The 26,422-nt window shown below is 42.5% G+C and overlaps 1 protein-coding gene across 2 annotated transcripts in view; it reads left to right on the forward strand.

Moving 5' to 3' along the window:
* The window catches only part of samd12 (sterile alpha motif domain containing 12), a 132,471-nt gene that overhangs the window by 19,433 nt on the left and 86,616 nt on the right, over positions 1–26,422 (forward strand). For both annotated transcript variants that reach the window (XM_085445756.1, XM_085445755.1), the window contains exons 2-3: positions 11,781–11,989; positions 24,165–24,294. In XM_085445756.1, the coding sequence (XP_085301882.1) occupies positions 11,781–11,989; positions 24,165–24,294 (339 nt within the window). The remainder of the gene's footprint in view (positions 1–11,780; positions 11,990–24,164; positions 24,295–26,422) is intronic.

A 26,422-nucleotide genomic window follows, 5' to 3' on the forward strand; every position in this document is an offset into this window, starting at 1 on the left:
GGATTTCAAGAGGTGTGTCAAATCTCAGTGTTCACTGGTACTCTGATGCAATATTGAGTAGTTCTAAATTCGGCTTGTTGCACCTTTAACACTATAGTGCTGCAGAGGAGCCAATTCATGGCCAATGTATCAGCAGTGTCACCAAGATGCTTTTTTTTTTTTTTAAGTATGAGGGGATGTGAACAGGACTCCACATTGATGTAAAACACTTATTAAACTTAAAAAGACTGTTTGACTTTCTTTTTTTTTTTTTTGCTATTACACTGAAAACAGTAGATCCAAATTTAAAATGGAACAAAAGCTGCAGCTGTTGCAGTTGTCGTTTCTTTCAATTATGAATCCCAGTTTTTCAACGTCTGTGAACTTCTGCCTGAGAGGGGTTACCCTGCGGTCACTGAAGTTGGACTTCAGTTTCTGGCAAAGATAAGACACAGCTGCCTGTCTCTTCAGGAGTGCACAGTCTGAGAATACAAAGATCCTGATTATTTCTGGTCAAATATGACATGACTGGGCTTCTCTGCAAACAGCCCCGAAAAGCCTTCTAGACTAAATAAATGTTAAGGAAAGAAAATGCATGCAAAACTCCATATGCATATGCTAGCCACGCCTTGGCCGGATTACTGGCAGACCTGATGAATCAAGAAATCACTTAAATAGAAGCTGTCTGACAAAGTGAAGCAGGGTAAACGATCTCAAAAGTGTGAAGTGACACAAAATCATTGACATACATCAGTGAGGAAGTTCAGTTCAGTTCAGTTCAGTTCAGTTCATTTTTATTTCAAACATTTCAAACATGTGCCTTCACAATCATTACAAAATATCATTCCATTATTTGTTTGAAAAGGAGTAGGATGAAGTATTTACTTATTTGTCCCTACCCCCTCAAGTTTTACCTCTCATTCATTTAATTTTTTTTTTGTCTTAAATTAAACAAACAACATATGAAACATATAAACATATGAAGTAAAACAAAACATAACATACATAAATCAAAAACAAGAAATTAGCAAGCCCCACCACAGTATAGTTTCTTTCATATGAAAAATACAGAATGTGTATATTTGCAGATACACAAGTTATGGAAAAACAACAAACCAAAACAAAACAAAAAAACAACCAAAAAACCATACATCAGTGAGGAAGTGATTGCAAAGACATTTCTAAGCCATTTGTAAACCTTCTCAGGAATATAATGACTCCAAGACTGCACTGATGATTAATCCAGGAGGTCACAAAAGTCCCCAGAACAACATCTAAAGAACTGCAGGCCTCACAAAGTCAGTGTTCAGTATTCAACAAAAATAAAATGACTGGGCCCAAATGGGAGAGTTCCAATAAGAAAACCACTGGTGACCAAAAAGGATACTAAGTCCTGTGTCACAAAAACATCTTGAATATCCACAACATTTTGTGAAATGATGAGAAAAAGTTTAGCTTTTTGAAGGTTTTGAGTCCCATTAGATCTGTTGTAAAACCACAACAACATTTCATAAAGAGAACATCATATCAACAGTCAAACATGGTGGTGGTAGTGTGATACCTGGATGGCCTGGATGACTTGCCAAATTTAACGGAACCATGAATTTTGCTTTCACCAGAAAATCCTAAAGGAGACTGTTCAGCCATGAGTTTGTGCTCTGAAGCTCAAGTGCTTGGACAATGATCCAAAAACACACCAGCAAGTCCACTCGAATGGCTCAAAGCAGCCCAGTCAAAGTCAAGGACCTCTGATTGGGATGCTTTGGCATGACCTTAAATGGGCTGTTCATGCTCATAAACCCTCCAATGTGGCTAAATTAAAACAGTTCTGCAAGGAAGAGTGGGCCAAGGTTGCTCCACAGTGATGTGAAAGACTCATTGCCAGCGCTCGATTGCAGTTGCCAACTGTACACAAGCAATTATTAGGTTTAGTGAGCAATTACTTTCTCACATAGGGCCAGAAGAGTTTGAATGTTCTTTCCCTTAAAATATGAAATCAGTGCATTTTGTGCTTATCAGGTTATCTCTGTCTAATCTTTGTTTGATGATCTGAATCACTGTATATATTTTTTTGTCGGCATGAACTTGTCAAGTCCAAAACCCTTAAAATTTTTATTATAGCAGTCAGTTTATTCAGTGTGCCTACAATTTTTCATGGCAGGCATACAAACAGATTCCTGCTGGTTGGTCCTTTTCAGATTCAATTGATAATGGCTGCTCGTTTAAAAGTCATGTACAGTAATTAAGAGAACCAGAGTTACGTAAGACTAATCTAATTCTTACTTTATCCTCCTCTAATAGAAATGCATTTGGCTTTGAAGCGATGGCAGTTTTCGGTAACAATTCTACGTAAGTGTGCTCCATTCATTTTCTCTCCTCATTTCCCAACACCGAGTTCCATTGATAGAAAAAGAACGGAGTGGGAGAATGGAGGCGGATATCCTCCCTCATCTATCTCTCTTCCCTCGCAAAGCTTTCACGGCGCATGTCAGCGAGGAGAGAGGGAAGAATGTAATGGTGCTATTTATAGCAACTGTTGCTATTTTAAAAAAAAGAGAGAGAGAAAAGAAAATCTATCTTTTAGCCCTCTATCCACTCACCCTTCTTCCACAGAAACGATGACAGGCCAGTGCGGCTGTCCTTTCTGTTTGCTGTGGTCCTCCCCCTTTGCCTAACTCCTCTCACCATCTTCTCACCCGTCCATCCATTTAGTCTACTTGTACCATTGTTCAGATGCTCTTAGCAGAGGATGTATAATTCATTTCTCCTCCAGAGTGGTTGCACACCAGTCATGAATTTAGTCAGGGTGAGGAGGGGAAGGGGAAGGAGTGAGCTGGGAGGAGAGAATAAAGAAGCAGTGAGAGGGAGCAATGCATCGTGCCACGCATCTCAATTCGGCTTTGTTTAAAACATGGCCCGCTCATGTATGATCTTTGTATGGTTTAAATGGGGCTTCACGGGGCTCTGTTCTTTAATCAGGAATCAAACAGCAGGACTATAGCTGTGTCATGTTTGACATTTTTCTTTAAAGTAGTAATACACAACATAACATAATGACCGCTGACAGGTGAACAACACTGATTATCTCTTCATCATGGCACCTGTTAATGGGTGGGATATATTAGGGAGCAAGTGAACGTTTTGTCCTCAATATTGATGTGTTTAAAGTAAGAGAAATGGACAATTGTAAGGATTTGAGTGAGTTTAATAAGGACTAAACTGTGGTGCCTAGATGGCTGTTTCAGAGCATCTCCAACACTGCAGCTCTTGTAGGGTGTTCCCAGTCTGCAGTGGTTAGAATCTACCGAAGGTGGTCGAAGTCAGAAAGAGTGGCGAACCAGTGATAGTGTCACGGGTGGCCAAGGCTCACCGATGCACGTGGTTCATACGCTCAGCATCTGTGGGATGTGCTGGACAAACAAGTCTGATCCATGGAGGCCCCACCTCGGAACTCACAAGACTTAAAGGATCTGTTGGTGACAATTTGGTACCAGATTCCACAGCACAGCTTCAAGTGGTCAAGTGGAGTCCGTGCCTCAGTGGGTCCGGGCCGTTTTGGCACCGAAAAGGAGACCAACAGAATATTAGCCTCATAATATTACACCTGATAGGCGTTTGTAGTCCATCCATCTATAAGTAAGCCTTGTTAGTTAATGTGGCATATTTTAGAGCAACTTGCCTTTTGTCCTATTAGAAAACGAAGAAAGCTGGTTAAAGATGTCACACAAAGAGTCGGTCAACCAAGTGTAGAGTGATTTACCCAGGGAATTCTCTCACGTCATCTTGGTGGCTGTTTATGTTCCCCCCTCTGCTAACCCCACAGCTGCATGTGACACTATCCACTCTGCCATAGCTCGGCTACAGACTCAGCACCCGAGTGCCTTTATTGTGATCTCGGGTGACTTCAACCATGTATCACTGGACAATACACTACCAACATTCAAACAATATGTGGACTGTCCCACCAGGGGAGAGAAAACTTTAGACTTACTGTATGCTAACGTCAAGGATGCATACAGCTCCTCCTCCCTCCCCCCACTTGGTAGGTCAGATCATAACCTGATTCACCTCACCCCCCGCTATGTGCCAATTGTGAGGAGGGAACCTGTGACCACCAGGACTGTTAGGAGGTGGTCAGAGGAGGCAATAGCGGAACTACAGGGCTGTTTCGAGGTGACCGACTGGGAAACACTCTGTGAGCCTCACGCCGAGGACATCAATGGGCTTACTGAGTGTATCACAGGCTACATAACTTTCTGCACCGACTCCATTGTTCCAGCTCAGACTGTTCATTGTTACCCAAATAACAAGCCGTGGGTGACTAAGGACATCAAAGCCCTCCTCAACAACAAGAAGAGGGCTTTCAGAGGGGGCAACAAAGAGGAGGTGAGGAAGGTCCAGGTGTTACTAAAGGACAAGATCAGAGAGGCTAAGGACAATTACAGGAGGAAGCTGGAGTGGAAACTCCAGCAGAACAGCATGAGAGAGGTGTGGAGGGGCATGAAGACCATCACTGGATTCAGGCCAACCAACAGCAGGGGAGCTGAGGGAGGTGAGAATAGAGCCGACGAGTTGAATCTGTTTTTCAATAGATTCGACACCACAGTGTCTGCTCCCACCCCCACAACCTCACCTGCAGTCAGCCTGGAATCCAGAGCCACACCACTGTGCCAGCCTCTCTCTTCACATGTTGCCTCCTGTGAGATTCCTGACACCCCTCCCCCACCCATCACCTTCACTCAATACCAGGTTGAGATGCAAATGAGGAGACTTCACTCAGGCAAGTCTGCTGGACCAGACGGAGTGAGTCCCCTTGTCCTCAAGGCCTGTGCCCCCCAGCTGTGTGGAGTCTTTCATAAACTGTTTATGCTGAGTCTGAGTCTGCAGAGGGTCCCGGTGATGTGGAAGACATCATGCCTCGTCCCTGTACCAAAGACGCCTCGTCCCAGTGGCCCCCAGGATTATAGGCCCGTGGCACTGACCTCCCACATCATGAAGACCCTGGAAAGGCTCATCCTGGACCAGCTGCGACCCATAGTAAGACCACATCTGGATCCCCTTCAGTTCGCTTATCAGCCTCGTCTCGGAACAGAGGACGCCATCATCTACCTGCTCAATCGTGTCTACACCCATCTGGACCAGCCGGCGAGCACTGTGAGGGTCATGTTTTTTGACTTTTCCAGTGCTTTCAACACCATCAGGCCGACCCTCCTGGGTGATAAGTTAGCAGCAATGCAGGTGGATGCTTCTCTGGTGTCCTGGATTGTTGATTACCTGACAGGAAGACCACAATATGTACGTCTCCCACAGTGTGTGTCTGACAAGGTGATTAGCAACACAGGGGCACCACAGGGGACTGTCCTCTCCCCCTTCCTCTTCACCCTCTACACCACAGACTTCAGCCACTGCACAGAGACCTGCCATCTTCAGAAGTTTTCTGATGACTCTGCGGTGGTTGGATGCATCAGCAGGGATGATGAGACAGAGTACCGGGCTGTGGTCGACTCCTTTGTCACGTGGTGTGAGCAGAATCATCTGCAGCTCAACGTGGCAAAGACCAAGGAACTGATCGTGGACTTCAGGAAGACCAGGAAACACTTGACCCCTGTTTCAATCCAGGGGGTCAGTGTTGACATTGTGGAGGACTATAAATACCTTGGAGTACACATTGACAATAAACTGGACTGGGCTAAAAACACCACAGCACTTTACAGGAAGGGCCAGAGTCGTCTCTATTTTTTGAGGCGACTGAGGTCCTTCAACATCTGTCAGAAAATGCTGAGGATTTTCTATGAGTCTGTGGTGGCCAGTGCGATCCTCTATGCTGTTGCATGCTGGGGGAGCAGGCTGAGGGTCGCAGATGCCAACAGACTTAATAAACTGATCCGTAAGGCCAGCAATGTTGTGGGGATGGAGCTGGACTCCCTCAAGGTGGTGTCGGAGAGGCAGATGCGGTCCAAGATAAAGACAATGTTGGATAACACCTCCCACCCACTCCATGACATGTTGGTCAGTCACAGGAGCTCGTTCAGTGAGAGACTGAGATTACCGAAAAGCACCACTGAACGACACAGGAAATCATTCCTGCCTGTGGCCATCTCCCTGTACAACGCATCCACTTAACACACTGTTTGCTGCTACAACTACACATGTTTCTTTTCCAAATATTTATTTATAAGTGACTTATGTATGTATGTATGTATATATATGTATATATTGTACTATTCTTAGTTAGCGTATTGTCTGTCTTGTCTTAATGTTGGTTTAAAATGGAGCACTGTAACAAAAAATAATTTCCCCCAGGGATCAATAAAGTATTCTGATTCTGATTCTGATTAAACAATCAGTAGACTGCCTCACACTTTGAGTACAGGTATCAAAAAACACAAGTAAGAAAAGAGGCATGTGGGAGAGGAATAGTTCATATATAGTTATATATTAAAAGCTTTGCTTAAACAAAATTTAAATCGTAAAAGTAGCAGAGGTAGTTAACGGTGACGTATCACAGCACGCGTACTATTTTAAGGCTATTTAAGGCATGGTTCATCTTGCTTTAGAATAGGTAACTCACTCCAATGATTCCTAATGTAGGGATTAAATCACAAATTAAAGATTTTAATTATTTTAATTACAGGTGGTTGGTATAGCAAAATGATATCACAACATTTCAAGAAAATCTCCAATAATTATTTTTCGGTCGATATAAGGAAAAACAAATACTAAATAACATCCAGTCAGACATTGCAGCTTGCAGGCAGGAGCATTTACTTATTGGTGCAAACAACATGAGCGACCTTTTTCCTTTTCCTTCTTTTCCAATGAACTAGTGTCACTGATGACAGACTGCCTAATTCACAGTGTGAATCCATTACCACAAGGTGCAGCAGCATTATAGTGCAATACATCAAATGCAAACCCAAAAGCAGCTTAGTCAGTGTTTTCCAAATGTCAAACATTTAAGTAAGTAATAATAACAATAATATTAACAAGTAAAGTGATGTAACCTTGAAACTTTTATAGAGCCTGCACATTACTATCAAATAATAGAACTTGAATTGATTAATATCTTCCATCTGAGATGTTATATCTTGGCTCAGACCTTTTAAGCAGTTGATTAAAGCCATGTAACTGCATCACTAATTTCCATCCACCACTTGGTCCTCCTGTCATGTAGAGTCTAACTAGTGAGATGCTCGGTTGATTACTTTTTGGTTTCACTTCAGCCGCTATGTCTCCTCTTTGTACTGGTGGTTTTGCCTCAAGTTGGGGTTTTTTCCCACCTTTAGCTGTAACAACTTTCTAGCAGTCTGGATTTGTGCACTAGCAACATAAATGCAGATTATATATATCATCAGTATCATGATAGGACACTTTTATATTGCGTACAAATTCACTTTTTAGAAGTAACGCCTCCAGCATGGCACCCTTTATTTTAACATTACAACAAATTATCATCAGGCTCATCACAACAGCTATATAATGGATTCAATGTATTGAGCATAATCATCTGTAAGCTGCTTTGCAAACCACCCCTGCCCCAGTTTTTTCTTTCCATTCTGTGTACAGCTCAATAAATATTAGATCTGTTGTTAGCTGTGGTATCAGCTTTGTTCTTTGCATCTCTGGCTCTAGCTTTTCTTCTGTTGCACATAAAGAGAGCTATACTGCCAAATATAAGTTACTTAAATTATTAATAAGAATCTTATTGTGACTTCATAGGTCCTCAAAAAGATTGTAATATTTTAAAAGCAAGTAAAGCACTAAGTGGTCTTTGTATTCTGGCATTTGGACAGGGTAACAGTAATCTGAACAAAATCTGAGTCATTCAGGCAACTTTTGTATTAGCTCAAGTGCTCTGTGACTATATAGAATAGAATAGACTTTATTGTCATTGCACATGTCACAAGTACAAGGCAACGAAATGCAGTTTGCATCCACCCAGAAGTGCTTTAGCCATGAGATCTATCTATCTATGGTGTGATTCTAGGTCAGATATTTGAACAAATGTAGTGCACTCTCTCCCTTATTTTAAATGTGTTCACACTCTATTTCCCAGACGTATAGCATGTTGCAGTATGAGGAGGAACTATAGAAGTGAAATCTACTGTAGGTGGCCCCGCTGGTATGTTGAATGGCAGCACGGATATTGTTGCTGTTTTGTTTCAGTCCAGTCTGAACTGTGTCAGACTTGTAATTGCTCTCTGACAGTGGTCTCAAATAAGTCGCTAATTGGCAATTTTCCTGGCCGTGCTTGTCTGCCAACAAGCAGACTGGCATTTTTGTTTGGCCAGTAGAATAGAATAGAATAGAATAGAATTCAACTTTATTGTCATTGCACATGCACAGGTACAGGGCAACGAAATGCAGTTTGCATCCATCCAGAAGTGCTTTAGTGATATAGATATATTACAATATATATTAGCAATAATATAGATATGTGAGTATATTACAGAAATGGGTCTATTATGGTATGTTATAATGTACACGGTATGAAGTATGTTGTGAATATTCTATAACTATAAGTATGTACAGGCTGTAGTGAGTACAAGCTATGTACAGGATATGGACAGGATATAAATATGAAAAACTATACAGAATATGAAATAAATAACTTTACAGGAATCTGAGATATACAGCTATACAGAAATGGGAACTATGCAAGTTGTAAACAGTTGTAGGGTTAAAAATTATCGTATGTACAGAATGATTGTTTACACAGGGCTATACAGTAGTGCAGTTAAGGTAAGTGAGGGTGTGGATAATTTCTACAGAGGCTATATAAAGTGCTAGTGGTTGTGAGTGGTGGTTCACTCCATGTTATTATTGTGTGTTTGAGGGTACAGTTGTCCATTGTGTGTGTGTGTGTATGTTCAGTCCATGAGTTAACGTGGGTCAGATGTCAGGAGGCAGAGTTCAGGAGTCTGACAGCTGTGGGGAAGAAGCTGTTCCGGTACCTGGTGGTCTTAGTCCGGAGGCTCCTGTGGCGCCTCCCAGAGGGCAGGAGGGTGAAGAGTCCATGTGATGGGTGACTGGGGTCTCTGATGATTTTCCCAGCCCTTTTCAGACACCGCTTCCTGTAGATGTCTTTTATGGCAGGAAGTGGTGCTCCGGCGATGCGCTGGGCAGTTTTCACGACCCTCTGCAACGCCTTCCGGTCCGAGGCAGAGCAGTTCCCGTACCAGACTGTTATACAGTTGGTCAGGATGCTCTCGATGGTGCAGCGATAGAAGTTCACCAGGATGTCTGAGGACAGGTGGTTCTTCCTCAGTCCTCAAGAAGAAGAGGCGCTGGTGAGCCTTCTTGACCAGCTTGGAGCAGTTGGTCGTCCAGGTGAGATCCTCGGAGATGTGGACTCCCAGGAACTTGAAGCTGCTCACACGCTCCACAGCCGTCCCCTTAATGTGGATGGGTGGATGTGGGTCAGCATTCCTCCTGTAGTCTACGATGAGCTCCTTGGTCTTCTCGGTGTTAAGCAGCAGGTTGTTTGTGTCGCACCACTCAGCCAGACGATCCACCTCCTCCCTGTAGGCGGCCTCATCGTTGTCACTGATGAGGCCAATCACCGTGGTGTCATCTGCAAACTTAATGATGGTCTTGGAACCATCAGCAGGTCTGCAGTCGTGGGTAGTAGATAGCTGTCGTCCTTTTATACCCTCCCCAAAGCCTATGTGTCTATCCAAGATATCAAGGACATTCAAATATGTATTTATTGCAGGCAATTATATGAGACACATTGCACGGTTGTGCTTTTTTTTCCCCTCCTTTTTTCAAGTTCATTCGGTTACTCTTTTTAGACCTTTAAGTAAAGCCGAATGTGCGGCTTTCGAAAAACATGTTTTTTGACCTTTTATCCAAGCAGACTTCAGGTGTGATGAAAAGGGTTTTTGACTTCCATTCCACATGAATGAGACGCTGGTGTTTTTAGAACAAGTGCTCAGGTTTTATGATGACAAATGGCCTATTTTAGTGACACCTAACAAGTCACTGCTAGCTGTCACTTCTGCTCCTGCATCACTGCCTGATGAGACTAAAATAGTGTTCGAGTCTGACACCTCCTGAAAAACACAACTAAAAATAAGCCCTTCATGGAGGAAATGGTACGATACGGTTTTACACAGAGTAATACAAGCCTTCTGCCAATATGTGACTATTATCATTCATCTCTTACATGCATGCAAATTGATTCACAGGAATTGCTTTTGCTGTTTTCTTTTTTAAGTCATCTGCCTGAGACATGTCCTTGAATGCCAATTTGTGGCAGTCATAACACAAGTTTTTACACAGATTTCCAGTTGTTTTTTTTATCAAGGTAATCAACTGTGCAGGATTTTTGAGGGGGGAAAAAACAGAAGAAAAAAGGCTTTTGTGGCTAAAGATAAACTCTCCTGCTGTAGTGCTCAGCCAGTCTTGGGTTATGCTGAGAATGTCGTCAATTTACAATGCAATATTTTTCCATAAAAACTGAAAGTCTTAGGCAAGTGTAACATGGAAAAAAATTTAGTGTGGTCCACTGAAGTCCAAAGAAAATGTTTCTTTGCGTCTGGAGTAATTTGTATTTCGTGGCATGGCAACAAAATGATCTAGCACAGCTGGCATCAGTGACAACAGAGTCGACATGAAGTCAGGTGGGTTGCTGAGCGGCTTGCAGTTGTTACAGAAACTGTTGGCAGGTTACAGAATATTCAATAGCACACACGTAATGAGATGTGCCAGTTTGCTGAGAGACTAGCTGATCTGTGCTGGCACTGATATCATCTGATCTGCCAGGCCGGCAGCTGAGCTCGACTTTGTAGCCTGCCTGAACTTGTTGGAATTTTCAACTTATGGATGCCTGAACGCTGGCTTTGCTGGTAGTTCCACACTAACAAAATTCTCTTTGTCTTCTTTACTTTTAAGAGCATGAGATTCATAGAAGGGTCATTACATTAAGGATAGAAAAACTAAATTTCTGATGTATGAGACAACTCCTTTGCTGTTGTGCTTTTTCACAGTTTTCAGTTAAGTTGTCTTTTTGGAGAACTTGTCATGGTTCTTCTGTGGATGTTTGCCTGTTTATGTAAATTCCAGATTATCTCCGTGGGGGCATATCATCTCCTGCATAACTTGCTCATCTTCTTGTTTGCAGAAGATATTTTTGTGCCTTACATTTGGGTTGTTCTCATCATGTAGAATCATTCTGGGACTTGTCTCTCTGATGTTAGTGAATAATAGATAACACTTAGCTTTTTCCTGAAACTTTGCTGTTATTATTTATGCTCTAATACAGATTTTGGATAACTGTCTGCAAACAGTCCACTGTATTAAGAACTGTCTGGTAGTAGGAGACAGGTTGCATTACAATGAACTACTGAGACTTTCACTGGCTTACTCACCATAAGTCACTCTCTGCTGCCATCTTGTGGAATTTCTGAAGTGTAGCGTTCAGTGTGTGAGGACTGGGTTATTCAACATGTGTTGCTCACAGTTTGGAATTTCACCAGGAAATTTAATAATCTAACATTTAAGAGAACTGTAAAAAGAGACCATTAAAAAAAGATGTTATACTATTACAGAAACGATGTAGTACTCTTGTGTACTACACGAGCATTGAAAGGCCCATTTATAGAAAACTGCAATCTTAATTTATTAGCTAGTAGCTAGTACATACCTTAGCTAGTACATACCTGAACCTAAGTGATTCAAATGTAATGCAAAGCACCTCCAGTTAAAATTGCAATACTACACTTTCGTCCTATTTATGGCAAATGTCTGCTGTTACCCTTTGCTAATCACTTGGAAATGTTTGCCTCTGACACACTCAGCTGTTCACTGCAACCTGAGCCAGAATGGCATCGACCACCAGATGTGCCAGGAGAATATGACGTCACAGCTGGAGGAGGAAGAAGAGTCTGTGGACGTGGGGTCTGTCCTGCTGGATGACGACAGCCCAAGCTATCAGGATGTCAGCCCTCCTAGGTACCAGCGGCGCTCCCCGCCACACCGATCTGTCTCAGAGTCTGAGCTGACCCGGGTAAGACTATCTATCATAGCATAGCATATATTGTTTTTGTTTTTCAATTTTTAATTTTTCAATTATTAATTATTTAATCTCCTGTTATTTCAAGCATATAACAACTCCAACTCCTCTTTTTCTTTGCAAATCTGTACTCTGTGTCTCCATAGTGCCATATGGCAGCGGTCCCCAACCTTTTTTGTGCCACCGACCGGTTTAATGTCAGACAATATTTTCACAGACCTGCCTTTAGGGTGGCGCAGATAAATACAACAAAATAAAATGATACGAGCAAGACACAAACTGGGGTATTTTTCAAATATAATAATAAATGCGAATTCACTGTGTAATTGCCTAACTTTATTGGCAGCATCCTCCTACAATGACCAACAAATTGAGTGTAACATCCTTCTCTCTGTCCCTTAATACTCTCTGGTCACTATGGTAACGTGTAAATATTTCTTTGAAAACACACAACTACAACACGGGAAAAGACCCAGGGAAACCGAGTTAACGATAAAAAAAACCCCTGGAAACCATAAATTTCACACCCGAGCCTCAACTGTCGCAGCCCGGAACCAAACGACTCACTGGTATCAGTCCGTGTCCCGGGGGTTGGGGACCGCTGCCATAGTGTCTTCATAGTGTTTTCTATCATACTGCAGCTAAGGGGCGCCAGAGTCAGCAGTTTTCAGACTCATGGTAACTGTAAGAGAAGCTTGGATTAATAAAAGAAAACAGGTGACTGATGGCTAATATTTATATTACATGTTTGTCCATTAAGTCTGTGAGTTAGACACGTGAGTTTAGAATTGAAATAGTCAGGGGGAGTGTGTTCTCACTACTGGGATGATTTGGGTGACGGTGCTGTGTGAGTATTGCAGGTGGCAGCATGCTGAATGACCAGTTGCTAGCAAATGCTAAATACACTGAACTGTTACATGTATTATCTTTTATATTATTTGGGGGGTACAGACTGTTTAATGTCTTTTGATGCGTAGTGTTTTGAAAAATTCAGGGCTGCTAGGTACATTTTAAAAAAGAATGTCTCTTTGCATTTGTTGAGGGAGTTGTAGTTTGATCTTTAACTGTGAAATTTTCAAAAGGTTTTTAATGCCTTTGAAAAATCCATCAAGTCCATAGACTGTGCGTAAAAGTTGGATATAAGCTCTCAGTGTGTCATAAATATATATTTATTTTAAAAGCCAGAATGGGCAGAATGAAAGTGTGGCTGTATAGAAGTCTATGAGAAAAAGGACCTTAATCCTCATTTGACTAAAACATTTTGCCCAGTTATGGTCTCAGCTGCTATTTTCTGATCTTTTTTCCTTTCAGCATAATGTTGTAAATCAATCAAATCTAGAGTAAAATAAACAATAAACCTGGAAATAAAACCTGCTTTGGGGGTGACTGTTATTTCAGTTTTTATTGCTTTATGGCTGATTAGCTGCAAACGTGTTTGCTCTACATTCTGGCTTGACAGCAAGCTTCAGGTTGTCCAATTTTTTTGTGTCCAAATTCCCAAAATAAATATAGGCCACCTCGAGCGCACTAAAAACTGAAATGATGAAAGTCTTAGTATTAGATTTACACTTGTGACCCCTCAAATTAGCTGCTTTGTTTTGGATAAAAGTGTAATTACTGTGTTTTCTTAAGTGCTAATTAGCAAATGCTGGAATGCTAACAGGCTAAACCAAGTTAATGAAATGCTCCACTGTATCTAAACAAAAGTATAGCACTTGAAACACTGTAGCACAAGTTCTCAGATCTCACAAGGAATTCACATAGCATGCTTAACTGCACTGTGGTGATATAACTGCACTTATTACTCTTATTTGATGATACATTGATGGTATTTGTTGTCACATTATGTGGACGGCACACATCCTTTTGCTTTCCACGCACAAAATAGTATGCCAGTCATGTAGATAAAGTAACCCCTTATGTTTCTGTCCACCTTGTAAGCACCAACAATAACTTTAATGTGGAATAAGCAGTGACAGACAAGCTGTTGTTTTTCTTGGTGTCCCTGATAATAGATGAAAGGACCCATCAACAGCAGTGAAGACTCATAAGTTGTTTCCTCTCCAGAAATAGACGGATTGGGAGAGTAGTGTTTACTTCCAACGTATGCAAACTGCCATATGCTCTTTTTCTTTCCTGATCAACAGTTACGACAATGAAAGAAGATTAAAGTACTTTGAGTCAGACACCAGCTTCTGTGTAAACCTCTTTGAAATACCAGACCTGCAGCCTGGCCTGGTTGAATTAGTGCAAACAGAAAGTTGCAGAAATTATTTGACAACTTTCAGCCTCAATGTCACATGTCCCTGTGCGATAGATTTAATATCTCCTATCTTTGGAAAAATCTAAGACTAGTCTAGAAAGAGTTTAATTATGTCTCATAGTAATCTGTACTATCAAGCTTTGGAGACACAGGACAGATAGTATTTATTAGTACTTACAGGATTTGAGGTTAATTAAATGGTGTTCAACTTCAATTAGTATTACATATGTGTGCTATTATATGACCACATTCTTTCACATTCTGTATGGCTCGGCATATTATTTTTGATTTCATAAATATGCATGCACTACCAAGTCTAAATCACGGTGATGCTTCAAAACCTCCCGTTCCCTCATATCAAAGTCCTCATAAGTGAAACTCTCACCACTCGGCTGTCATCTAGGGAATGCCTCCTGGCAGTTATATGTGCAGTAGGTGATAATCTTAAAAAGCACAGAGCATAGAAACTGCAACCAAATCCTGTACTGTGATACTTAAAAAATTTGATGTTTATTTGCTGCAAAATAAGGTTTGAGCACCTTAGCGTCAATGTCTTTACCTGATCCTGCCAGAGTGTTTTACTAATGCTATAATTAATAATATTATGGGTGAAAAGCCAAGAAAAGTACACTTTCCTACATCTTTACAACAATCTTAACAACAACATTTGTGCTGCGAGCAGGCGTCAGTGGCTCATATGTTCCCAGGTTACACTGTTGTTTGGTTCCTTGCCTCCTCTGTTACAGTATTTTCCCCTTAGATTTCTCTTCAGCACTCCCTGATTGTCATGTCCCCTCATTACAATGTCTCAACTCATTTGCTTGTTGGTCTTTGTGTGGTGCCAAGTCAATGGACCCATCAAGGCAAGACCATTGAAGGTGCCGTGTGGAGTGTTGCACCATCAAATGTTGCTGCCCGGGGTGCATCAAGCCTCTCAAGTTTAACTGGGAACAGTTAAAACATCTTGCCATCAGTTCATGCCTTGTCTCTCCTCAGACCACTGCGGGTTTGTACTCAACAGTGCCAAACTGGGCCACTTGATAAGTGTTGCTCTTTCAGATATGTTCCCGTCCAGTCATCTGGCTGCAACTTCACCCTTGCCAGTCACTTAGTTCTTTACTGCTGCCCATTTGCGCAGCTTTAACAGCCAAATGTTCAGTTATAGTCTAATTAATCCCAGACCTTGAAATGCATCATTGTATAATCAATGTTATTCACTACATCTGTGAGCAGTCGTAATGTTTTGGCTTGTCCGTGTATATGCATATGAGTCCAGGGACTATATATCTTGCAAATAGAAATTCTAATCAAATGTTGTTGGCTGTTAAATAACAGCAGCCACGCAGATGAAACTGAGAGTCTGTATTAATTCTAGAGTCAACACAGCACTCGTGATTGATACCTCGCCCCGAGAAATCTAAATCCTGTTTAACTGAAACTTTCCGGTGCCACATTCGAGTGCTTTTTCAGCCCTACAAACACATTTCAGTTGATAGAAGAGAAACGTTACCAAGCTTCATCGGCTTTTCCGGTGAGAAACTCAACATTTTGTCAGGATTGCTGACTAAGAGGGAGAGTTTGATGCTAGGGCTCATTCATCTCATTTTTCATGTGGAGTGTAAGTACCTGTTTTAACGATCCATCAATTAGCACTGAATAAATGTGAAGACATAATAAATCCAGACCTTTGTGCCATTCTGTGGAACAGCATACAGCAGGTCATTTCAGTTCATCACATCAGCGGCGTTAATTTTTAAATATTGGATTAAAGTTGAATCATGCGCCTGCTCGGATTTATAATCGAGTCAAGGCTCAGCCATAGATTAAACATGAAGCATAAAACAGCCATTTAGACTCTGTGGATAGCTATAACATCCATAGCAAATAACCTCATCTCAGTCGTAATCAATATGAAGCCCAAGGTGAATATATCTTGTTTGGTGTTAACACGCCCTGCTATGCTTTATGGACCCCGCTGAATCCCAAGGTCAGGTGCTCTGAAGGGATCTGGTGTACTTTCTTTGATGTGCCTGAGTAAAGTTGGCATCGCCTGTAAATCCAATTTCAAACAGAGGCTCCTTATTAAGGCTTATTAATTTTTCCAGCACAGCGTGTTATTCTGTCAGCTATCCACAGCTCTCTGGACTCCTCTCTACCCTGTCCACTCACACATACACGCACCCGTATCACGGTTTCATCCCAATTCCTGTATGTAACAGATTAATTAATACAGGGAATTTTCATCTCCTGCCAGCTCTTGCCGAGAGAAATGGAGCGAGGCAGAAAGAAAAGAAAGCGAGAGAGAACATGCCAGAGCTGTTAATTAGCTGTGCAGTGGAGATAGGGCAGGCGACACAGGGCTCCGTGTCTCAGACACCCATTCACTCAGTCAACATGACATTAATGGCAGCTGCCTTGCTCTTCTTAGTGCTTCTCCGTCAGTCTGCAGTTAAACGTGGAGGCAGTGTTTAGTGGTGACACTAGAGGGTAGTATATAACAGGGAATGTGACTCATGTAACATAAGGAAGTTCAGGGTGGAGGAAGAAGGAAGCGTCTAATACAACCTTTCAGTTTTCCCGCTGCTGTTGAGAACTGAGGGATGGAATTAAAAGGTAAAATCAAGATTAGATTTAGGGTCTAGAATTATAACTTATACAAAGAATGAGATATAATGTGGTAGCACTTTGTTTTAAGACCTTATGTAAATACAGGATTGCATTTTTGAGAAGCTGTGAGTATATTGGTATATTTAGCTATAACAGTGTTTCCAAATAAGCTGTAATGTTGTCTAGAATAAAAACCAAAATACAATTTTGCAAATTTGCAGTTGATTTAATCTCTAGATTTAATTGAAAGTAAAAATAAAAAAACAATCGAAATGTTGAAACTGAGTTTTTTTCTTTTAATATACACTGATTAGCCATGTGACTAACACCAATAATTTTATTACAATGCAATTTTCTGCTTGGGAAATTCAATTTCTGGCATTCATTTGGTTTTTACTCGGACCACTTGTTGTTGCTGAGATGCAAACTACCCCTGGCAGGGCCGTTTAAAAAAAAAAAAAAAAAAAAAAAATACTGCACACAGTATTATAGACAGTGGTTTTAATGTTGACTTGTTTACACTCACATTGAAATTTATGTCAGCAGCACATTTAAGAGAACCACTGTCTTGCATCCTGATCCATTTTTAACACTTAAGCATTTCAGTAGTTTTGATAATTATATTTTCAAATGATACATTTTCCCGTCCTTTACTGATGTACAATCAGCACTGTTTAACATTTTAGGACCTAGTTTATCATATATTTAGCTTAATTCATCCACCCATCTATTGTCCAGTTGGGGGTTATAGGGTATCCTATCCCAGTTGTCGTAGGTTTCCATCATCTTGCTAAAATAAGCAAAGCCTTTTCCTGAAAAAAAGATGTCTGGATAGCATTAATGGTGTTTTCACAGTAGTTCAAGGTTTCCGTGTGCACTCATGCACCACCATGAATGGTTCAGGAGTTAATCATCCACCAATTGAAAGATCACTCTCTGGCTCCTCCAGTCTGCATGTTGCATGTCCTTGGGCAAAATACTGAACACTAAATTCAGTATTTTGCTGATACTGTGCGATCAAACATCAAGAGTTTGAGTCTGGTATAATAGTTAGAAAGCTCTTAAAGGCATAGAATAAACCTCTGTTTGAATGAGTGTGTGAAGGTGTGACTGTGGCGTGTTGGTGACTTTTGAAATGAGCACTGATAATAGGCTCTCTTCTTTCTACTTGAGGCATCCATAATTTTATGAAAATAAGTTCAGATTGGCTGTCAGGACCTTGTATTGTCTATGAAAGTTTATGAGCCAGTGTGGGAATTGTTTTTCAATCTTCTAGTCTTCATAGTTATTTATTTGAAGTGAATTGCTAGCACATTAAATAAGCATTTATACAAAACAAAGCAATTGAAAAACTCTAAAATTACATGATTCTGTTTTTGCCGAGGCGAGCCGTGTGGAGTTGGAAAAAGGACCCAAGAGCAAGCAGTGTATGAAAAGATTAGTGGAGTTTATTTACAAGGTGTCAGTGGCAGGAACAGAAAACGAATAATGAGACAAACTAACGGAAACCTAAACTGGGAAAACTAAAGAGCAACTGAATGAACAAAAGCATAAGGAAACACAAAACACTGAGTCCTCAGACTCAGGACCATGACAGTACCCCCCCCCCCCCCCCCCCTCAAGGGCTGGCACCAGACAGCCCAACAGAAACACAAAAACGGACCAAAACCAAAAAACCCCCCCACGAACCAAAAAAAACAGAAAACGACCCGACCAGGGCGGGCGGTGGGGGTCCAGGACGGAGGGACACAGTCCGAAAAGGCCCAGACGGACAAGGTCAGGGGGCCGACCCGGAGGCCAAAACAGTTCAGTTCCGGGGGCCGACCGTGTGAAAGGCAGCGGCAGTGGGGCAGGTCCGGAGGCCGGCCACGTGGAAGGTAGTGGCGGCGTTCAGGAGGGCGTTCAGGAGGGCGTTCAGGAGGGCGTCCACGGTGGCGGAGATGCCCAACAAGCGGCCTGGCAGATGACCGACGATGTGGAGGTGGTAGTAGGGGACCTGAAGGCTGCGTGGCCCCTGCAGCCCCAGGCGAAGCGGAGGCTGGACCAGACGAAGCTGATGAGGATGCTGGAGCCGGACCAGGCGACGAGGAGGATGAGGATGCTGGAGCCGGACCAGGCGACGAGGAGGATGAGGATGCTGGAGCCGGACCAGGCGACGAGGAGGATGAGGATGATGCTGGAGCCGGACCAGGCGACGAGGATGAGGATGATGCTGAAACCGGACCAGGCGAGGCCGAAGACTCTGAGGCCGCAGCAGGCGAGGGTGATGAGACTGCAGCTGGTGATGAGACTGCAGCTGGTGATGAGACTGCAGCTGGTGGCTGGACGGGCTCCTCGGGCCCCCCAGCTGACGAGGCAGATGGCTGGACGGGCTCCTCGGGCCCCCCAGCAAAAACAGTCTCAGAACCAGTGGGCACTGGAGCCCCTGGCACACACAGAACAGAACCAGCAGGTGCGGAGACCTCTGGCAGGAACACAACAGAACCAGCAGGCACCCGGGCCTCTGGCAGGAACGCAACAGAACCAGCAGGCACACGGGCCTCTGGCAGGAACGCAACAGAACCAGCAGGCGCGGAGACCTCTGGCAGAGACAGAACAGAACCAGCAGGCGCGGGGACCTCTGGCAGAAACAGAACAGAACCAGCAGGCACAGTGGCCCCTGGCAAACACATAGCAGACTTCAGCTGCACAGAGCGTTGACTCTGCTCAGGCAGTGACAGCTGGGTGCAGTCCTCAGCTGGCTTCTTGACCTCCAGGGATCCAGAATCAGCTGGGGGCTGAACCCCGGCCTCTGGGGAGGCCCTGGAGTGTGTCGCAGTCTCAGAACTGGCCAGCTTTTGAGGACTGTTGACAGTATTGTTAGATTTGTCTCTCTGCTTGTAGTGGATGGGCGAGGAGCAGTGTCTTTCGGGTAGAATTGACTTGTATGGTTTTACAGGTGGAACAACTGACACAGGATGCAGGGCTGGTGGCTGCTGAACAGGAGGCTGAACTGAGGGTGACTGACATAGTGGTTGTGATGACAACGGTGGTGGAATTAGAGACTGAGCTTGAGGCCGCGCGGCTAACTGAGCTTGAGGCCGCGCGGCTAACTGAGCTTGAGGCCGCGCGGCTAACTGAGCTTGAGGCCGCGCGGCTAACTGAGCTTGAGGCCGCGCGGCTAACTGAGCTTGAGGCCGCGCGGCTAACTGAGCTTGAGGCCGCGCGGCTAACTGAGCTTGAGGCCGCGCGGCTAACTGAGCTTGAGGCCGCGGTTCAAATGAATAAACAGTCCTAGTATCATCAGAGCTGGTGTTAATGGTCTCTGGGTTATACGTCACAGTTTTAGCAGACCCTGGGTTGGCTGACACGGGTTTAACAGTTTCAGAAGAACAACAGCCCTTTGCTTTCACTGAAGTCTTAAAAATGCCAACCTGGGAGAGATCGGTTACCACGAAGGTAGGTAGGCTTAGCGACTTTTACACGCAACTTTTGGTACTGTGTGAACATTACTTCCATTTTTTTTTTTCATACCTGTTTAGGACAAAAAGGGAATCAGCTACGATTTATTCAACAAACACCGCTGCGCCTAATGAAGGCTACTAGACAACGGTTTTAAATAAAAGGAACAGCACTTTGCTATCAAATAGCTATCGAGTATTTGTTCTGCCCTTGTGTGCATTTGCTCAATAAATGAACTCTGCCACTTTATATTGTCCAGGGAAATATCCAGAGCCGAGGTTGAATTTGAGTTATTTCTGGTAACTAAGCAAAACTCAGACGAACTAATAAATCTGTTTCACTTCATAAGCTCCTTGTGGTCAGTTTAGCACTAAATTCAAATTATTGACAAGACAATGTCCTTACATGAGCTAATTGCTGCTGTAGTTAACATTTTTAATTGAGTGAAAAGCCATTTGACCCTGCAATCAGCCCGACAATCTTGGAGGCAAAATGAAAACCGCGGCACGGGGATGAGGGGGGTTTGCAGTTCTCCTAAGAAACAATTATTGCCGTACAACACCACTGCCAAATTCACTCTCTCAGTCACATGGTGTTTGTCTCTGGAATGCTTTTCAGCGCTTTTTAATTCCCAGCTCTTTTTTGTATTCCAATACTGTCCTCACAAAGGGGCCATGTGATTGCCTCTTGATTAATTTAGCTGAGTGCATTCATATTGGATCTTTAAATGCTTATCAGCGTTAGTGGGATTACATGCTTCATTATGTATGTAATAGTTGTTTTTTTCCAGTGTGACTGGAAATGTATGTTTATCGCAGACTCTGGTTCATCTTAGGGTTGTGCGTTTTCCCCCCAAAAGGCTTTATTTCTCATCTTTTAATTTTTGAGGTTGTCCTTGCTCTGTTGCTAAGGTAACGTGAAGAATACTGGAAGCTCTACTGGGCTTTCAGATATCAATTAAATCCAAGGACATCACAACACTGTACGCATATCGGCACAGATGGCGGTCATATAAATGTGCCGCGTGCGCGCGTATGCATTGCATTTATGCGTATTCCTTCCAGTGTGAACGCATTTGTGCGAACGGGCTGCACATGTGGATAAATGCGTGCGTCTTTGTGTGCTCGTTCCCAGACGTATTCCACTTAGAAATAAAGCGGGCTTCCTCTCTCACCCCTGCGCTGTCACTCAAAACTCTAATTGGCCTGGAGTCTCTTGAACACGGCTCTTTGAGCATGATTGTACTCTTGTTTTCTTCTCTGTTCTGTTTTCTCTCCGCCCTTTGGCTCTGCAGGCTGGCTGGCAGGCAGAAAGGCACCGGCTCACCTATTGTACAGGCCCAGGGAACACAGCTATGGGCTAAATCAGTGCAGAATGTAAAACACAGATGGCCATTGACTCACAAATGGGTTCATGGAAAATGAGAGAGTCTCCTGTGTCAAACTCTGCTGAGTCTACCATGGAGCACCAGGCTTTTTGCTTTTCATTCCTCTGGATCATCTGTCAGTCCGGCCATCCTTCACACTCCCAGCCTCCTCTCTTTTTTCTTTTTCCTCCTTTTCTACACTCTACTTTCTCACATGCTTTCATAACACACACACACACACTCACACACTCACACTCCTCTCTCTCTCTCTTCTTTTCTTCTCCATCCTTCACTCTTATGACATCCTGGCCTCCCTCTCTCTTTTGTCGCCTCAGGCTTATAGTCGGGGTTAATTAGCATTGAGTTGAGCTGTGTTTAATGGTTAATGTGGTTTCTTCCTGTAATACCACACCCTCCCCTCTCTGCAGTTTCTACACCTATCCTTTGCAGGCTGCCAAGCAATCGTATTAAGAGAGGCGGCCTCGCCTTTCTGCGTACATAGCTACCTGCTTTCTTTGGCTGTCTGTCACTTCGCCTACCTACACGGGATACAGACCATATGCCCAAATCAGCATGTACACATCCCTCAATTTCTCTTTCTCTCAGGGATGCCGCGTGATGAGTGGGAAGGAGCGGTGAAAAGACACCGAAAAGGCAAGAGTGAGGTAGCACCATATAATAAGAAACAGGTGAGAGAAGGGCGATGGGAGAGACGAGGGCTACAATATGCGGGGAGAAGAAGTGAGAAAGACAACGCGATAGATCTGACAGGGCCTGCGTGAGATTGAACGTTGGGGAGAGATGAGACGGGATAGAAAGGAGGAGCGAGAAGGCACAAGCCGGGAGAAATGCTGCCAGTACCTGCTGCTCTGCTTTCTTTGGGTGGAGGAAAGAGGGGGCTTCCATTGCTATGCCGCACCACACGGCAGCCAGAGAGCAGGCTGAAGTGGAGGGGAGTGGATGTGAAATTTTAATCACCTCTCTGTGTTTGTAATTTTAGTAGCCCCCTCAATCAAAATCAAATCCATTGCCAGCACTTTCAAGAGCAATCCGCTGGCAGTCTACTGCATAGCCTGCTGTTGAAGTAGTGCGTTTAAATAAGAAAGGTGTCTTGCAGCAAGACTGCAATGCAAAACAGAGAAGTGTATGCATGCACTCGTTCATAGTTCTCTGTCAAAACTGGCTACAGCTACAATGTTATAGGTTTTGGATACTATTGGCCCTGGATAGCAGTAAGTGTTGGTCCTCTTGTGCTTTTACAGTATGATATCTGTCTTTCTTATGGTCTAGTTTATTCTTTTTTTATTTCAGATGCCCATACAGAAAGAATAAAACACTGCAAGACTTCCCAGCATACAGCAAAAGTCAGTCAACAAGAAAACTAACAGGACACTTGAAGGGGCATACTTTTAATTTCCCTCAGAAGTGCACTAATAGTTTAACTCTTCATTGCCATTACACGTAGTACAATGAAAGTGTGGTACTGTCCCACATCGGCGCTTAAAGAAAGCCTAGCAAATCACAATAAATAATAAGATATACAGAGAATAACATATGTTCAATATGTGCAGAGACATTTGGTGGTGTTGATGTTGGCTGGTCTACTGCTTATGTGGAAATATTCTTATACTGGTTTGGTGCATTTGCAGCGCTCAGAGCTTGCATGCATTCTTGACATCTGTAATTTTGATTAACGTGCTTATCAGGCGTTAAAGCAAATAATCAAAATAGAAAACTTAAAGTTATCCTCTAAGCTTCGTGTTATAATTCAGGGGCCAAATTTCCGCACATGTAAAGAGACGACAGCACAAGGTGTTCATCTTCTAGCTGCTTATTTCGAGTCCATGTTTTTGATCCCTTTGTGTTTCTCACTTTTCTCCTCACAGAATTGATTTGCACAAATTAACACCACCTTTCTCTCAGTCATCATTTTTTTGTGTGTTTAGATACAGATTTTTGTTGTTGTTGAGGAAAAATGAGCCATTTAGTGTTTAACTTTAACGCAAGCGATACGTTTCTCTGAGCTGTACAATGTGAACATATGTTGAGAACATATGTTTAATTCATACATAACAGTGTGTGTAATTCAAAATTTAATATTTTACTTTGTGCTGAGCTCCCAGCTGTAGATTTCATGACTGTCTTTTTAAACATTTTTCTGGAGTTATAGTGTAAAAAAATCACTTATTAGCCATTGATCACTGATGCAGAAGGGAAAATGTCACAAAGCAGCCTGTAAAAATTCAGATACACTAAAATACAGTTAAGAAGTGAAAGTGGCATGATCCCACCAGGTCAAAACGGAAAACACTGACACATAACAGTATTTTACCTGCATCTTCTAGATCAAACGATTTGACCAAAAAGAGGAAGCGGTAGTCCATAAACGTCATAATCAGGGTTTATTAATGGTTATAAATGGTGACTGTGTAAAAAGATTTTAAAATAAGGAGTTCTTATTTTTTTTATTATTATGTTTGTATCTTATACAGACAGGATATGTGAAGCTGTCCAAGCCAGTGGCCCTGTGGACCCAACAGGACGTGTGCAAATGGCTGAAGAAACACTGTCCCAATCAGCACCAGATCTACAGCGATTCGTTCAAACAGCACGACATCACAGGTAGTTTTTGGCACCTGTACAGTGGCTTCATTTGAGGAGGTTTATGGCTTATTATCCACGGGTTTCTAGTAGCTCGTTGCTCTTTTAAAACCTGGTTGATTTTTTTTCCATTCACATTCATGATCAATAGGATAAGACGAAATGGATGTATAGATACTGAACTGCTATATCCGCTATATGGACAGTTTAGTAGAACTCATAGTGGCGGCTTTTAACGTAACGTAACATTACAAACATGTTTCCATTTGATATCAGTAATTAAATAAGTGCACTTCTGAGATACTCACTTCCTGAGAGCTCTGTGCAATCACAGAGGTTAAGCTAACTGTAGAATTTAAAGATTTAGCATTTCCTGCCTGGTAAACTCCAATTTTTTATTACCGGCTTATTTAGAAAAGGTGCAACATGCATGTGTGAAGAGTTTAAATATATTTGCAGCCACCTTTGTCAGACCTCTGCTAACTAATTAAAGAAAGTAAGAAAAAACAAAGCAAATCTGTTTTGCTCCTGAAAAAGTGCTAAAGTGCAAGTAACATGATATGCAGCAAATATCACAACGTTAAATCACTGAATATCTCTCTTTAAATGAGGTTTGGAGTCAAGTTCATGAAACTGGTACATTTATCACATCTGCTCTTGACAAAACCAGATCTCATTCATAACATCCCAGGTGCTTTCTGCACCCACTGTCTGCCACCTGCCACCCGGCCTACATCCCTCGCTTCCCACTTTCAGCGTTCCCGCCGAAAACAGCCGGCCATGTCAATCATCTTCCTAACGAGGCTACTCAAGGTCACTCTGACCTAACGACACTCCAGCCCGCGTGGCAACAGACGAGCGCTAATTGCCGCACTCTCTACCTCTCAGAGCACGAATGATCGCATTAATATGTTTATTTGTTGCTGTCGAGGACCTCCTCGACTCAGTGACTGGCTGGCAGGATAAATCACTTGGTGGTCATGATGAGTGGTGTAATGACTCACGCTCCCATTTCACCCGTTGATGCATTTGTTCTGTTATACGTCTGCATAGAGGATTTTGAGATTTAGCATCTCCTGTTTAATGGCCTGAAAATATGAATCTCGCCGCTTTGCAGCTCAAGTTGCAGATATATCTCATCACCAGCATAGAGGTCTGAGAGATCCACAGTTCATTGCACGCTTGCTGAACCACTGCTGCGTTTTTGTTTTTTGTTTTTAAATCCGTTTTCAAGCGAAGGCATTTCAGCAGATTTTATTTTGTTTTCTTTTCACTCAAGGTAAAAGCTAAAAGTGATGTATTGACGAGTCACTTGTGAAACATTAGCTTCTGGTTTCTGTGGACTGATTCGGAGCTCGTGTGCTAAATAAAATATTTGCCGATTCAGATGACTTACAAGGCAAATATAAAAGGACGATTTAAAGGGCTCTTAATCACGCAGTTAGAGCGCTTATCCATCCACTCATTTGAAATTTCTCATGAGGTCCATATCTGAATACGGAAAAATTAATCTAACTTTAAGATTAAACACCTCTGTGTGCCTAACAATTCTAGTGCATCCAGTTAGTCTGTAAATTAATTACACTTTTAGTCTCCCAGTTAATAAAACCCTGGAACCTAGCTTCCTAATAGTGTATTAACTTAATGACCTGTGATTGTTATTAAGGTGTAATAATGTTTGCGGGCTCTAACAGGTGTGGAAAGGGTTAACCAAATGAAAACTCATGCTCATATTGTACACACACGCACACACATACACATTCACGCTGGCACAATTAGGAGATAATGACATGCACAAAACCTGCAAGTAATTCAGTTTGTCTTCACATTGAGCATTAATTAACAGAGCCCAATTAAAACAGGCCAAGCCACACCAATTGGGCTCACGAGGCAATTTGCATCCCAATCAATCTTTGAAATATTATGCAGATATTTTTCTGTTCCTACACTCTATTAGAATAAACAAGGGGGAAACAAATGATGGAATATTGTTGTGGAAAACAATCATGCGTAGACAAACAAACAGTGAGTATGAATACATTTATAAGAGCATGCAGGCATGCGTCTGAGAATATCTATTTGTTCAGTGTGCTTGTCAGCCATGAGCTGTGACCCTTGAAAATCAGAACCATGCGTGCATGTGTGTGTG

Source organism: Copadichromis virginalis, linkage group LG22, assembly GCF_057382275.1.
Source record: "Copadichromis virginalis isolate Kocher_CV1m ecotype Utaka linkage group LG22, C_Virginalis_male_GT1.1, whole genome shotgun sequence".
NCBI lineage: Eukaryota > Metazoa > Chordata > Actinopteri > Cichliformes > Cichlidae > Copadichromis > Copadichromis virginalis.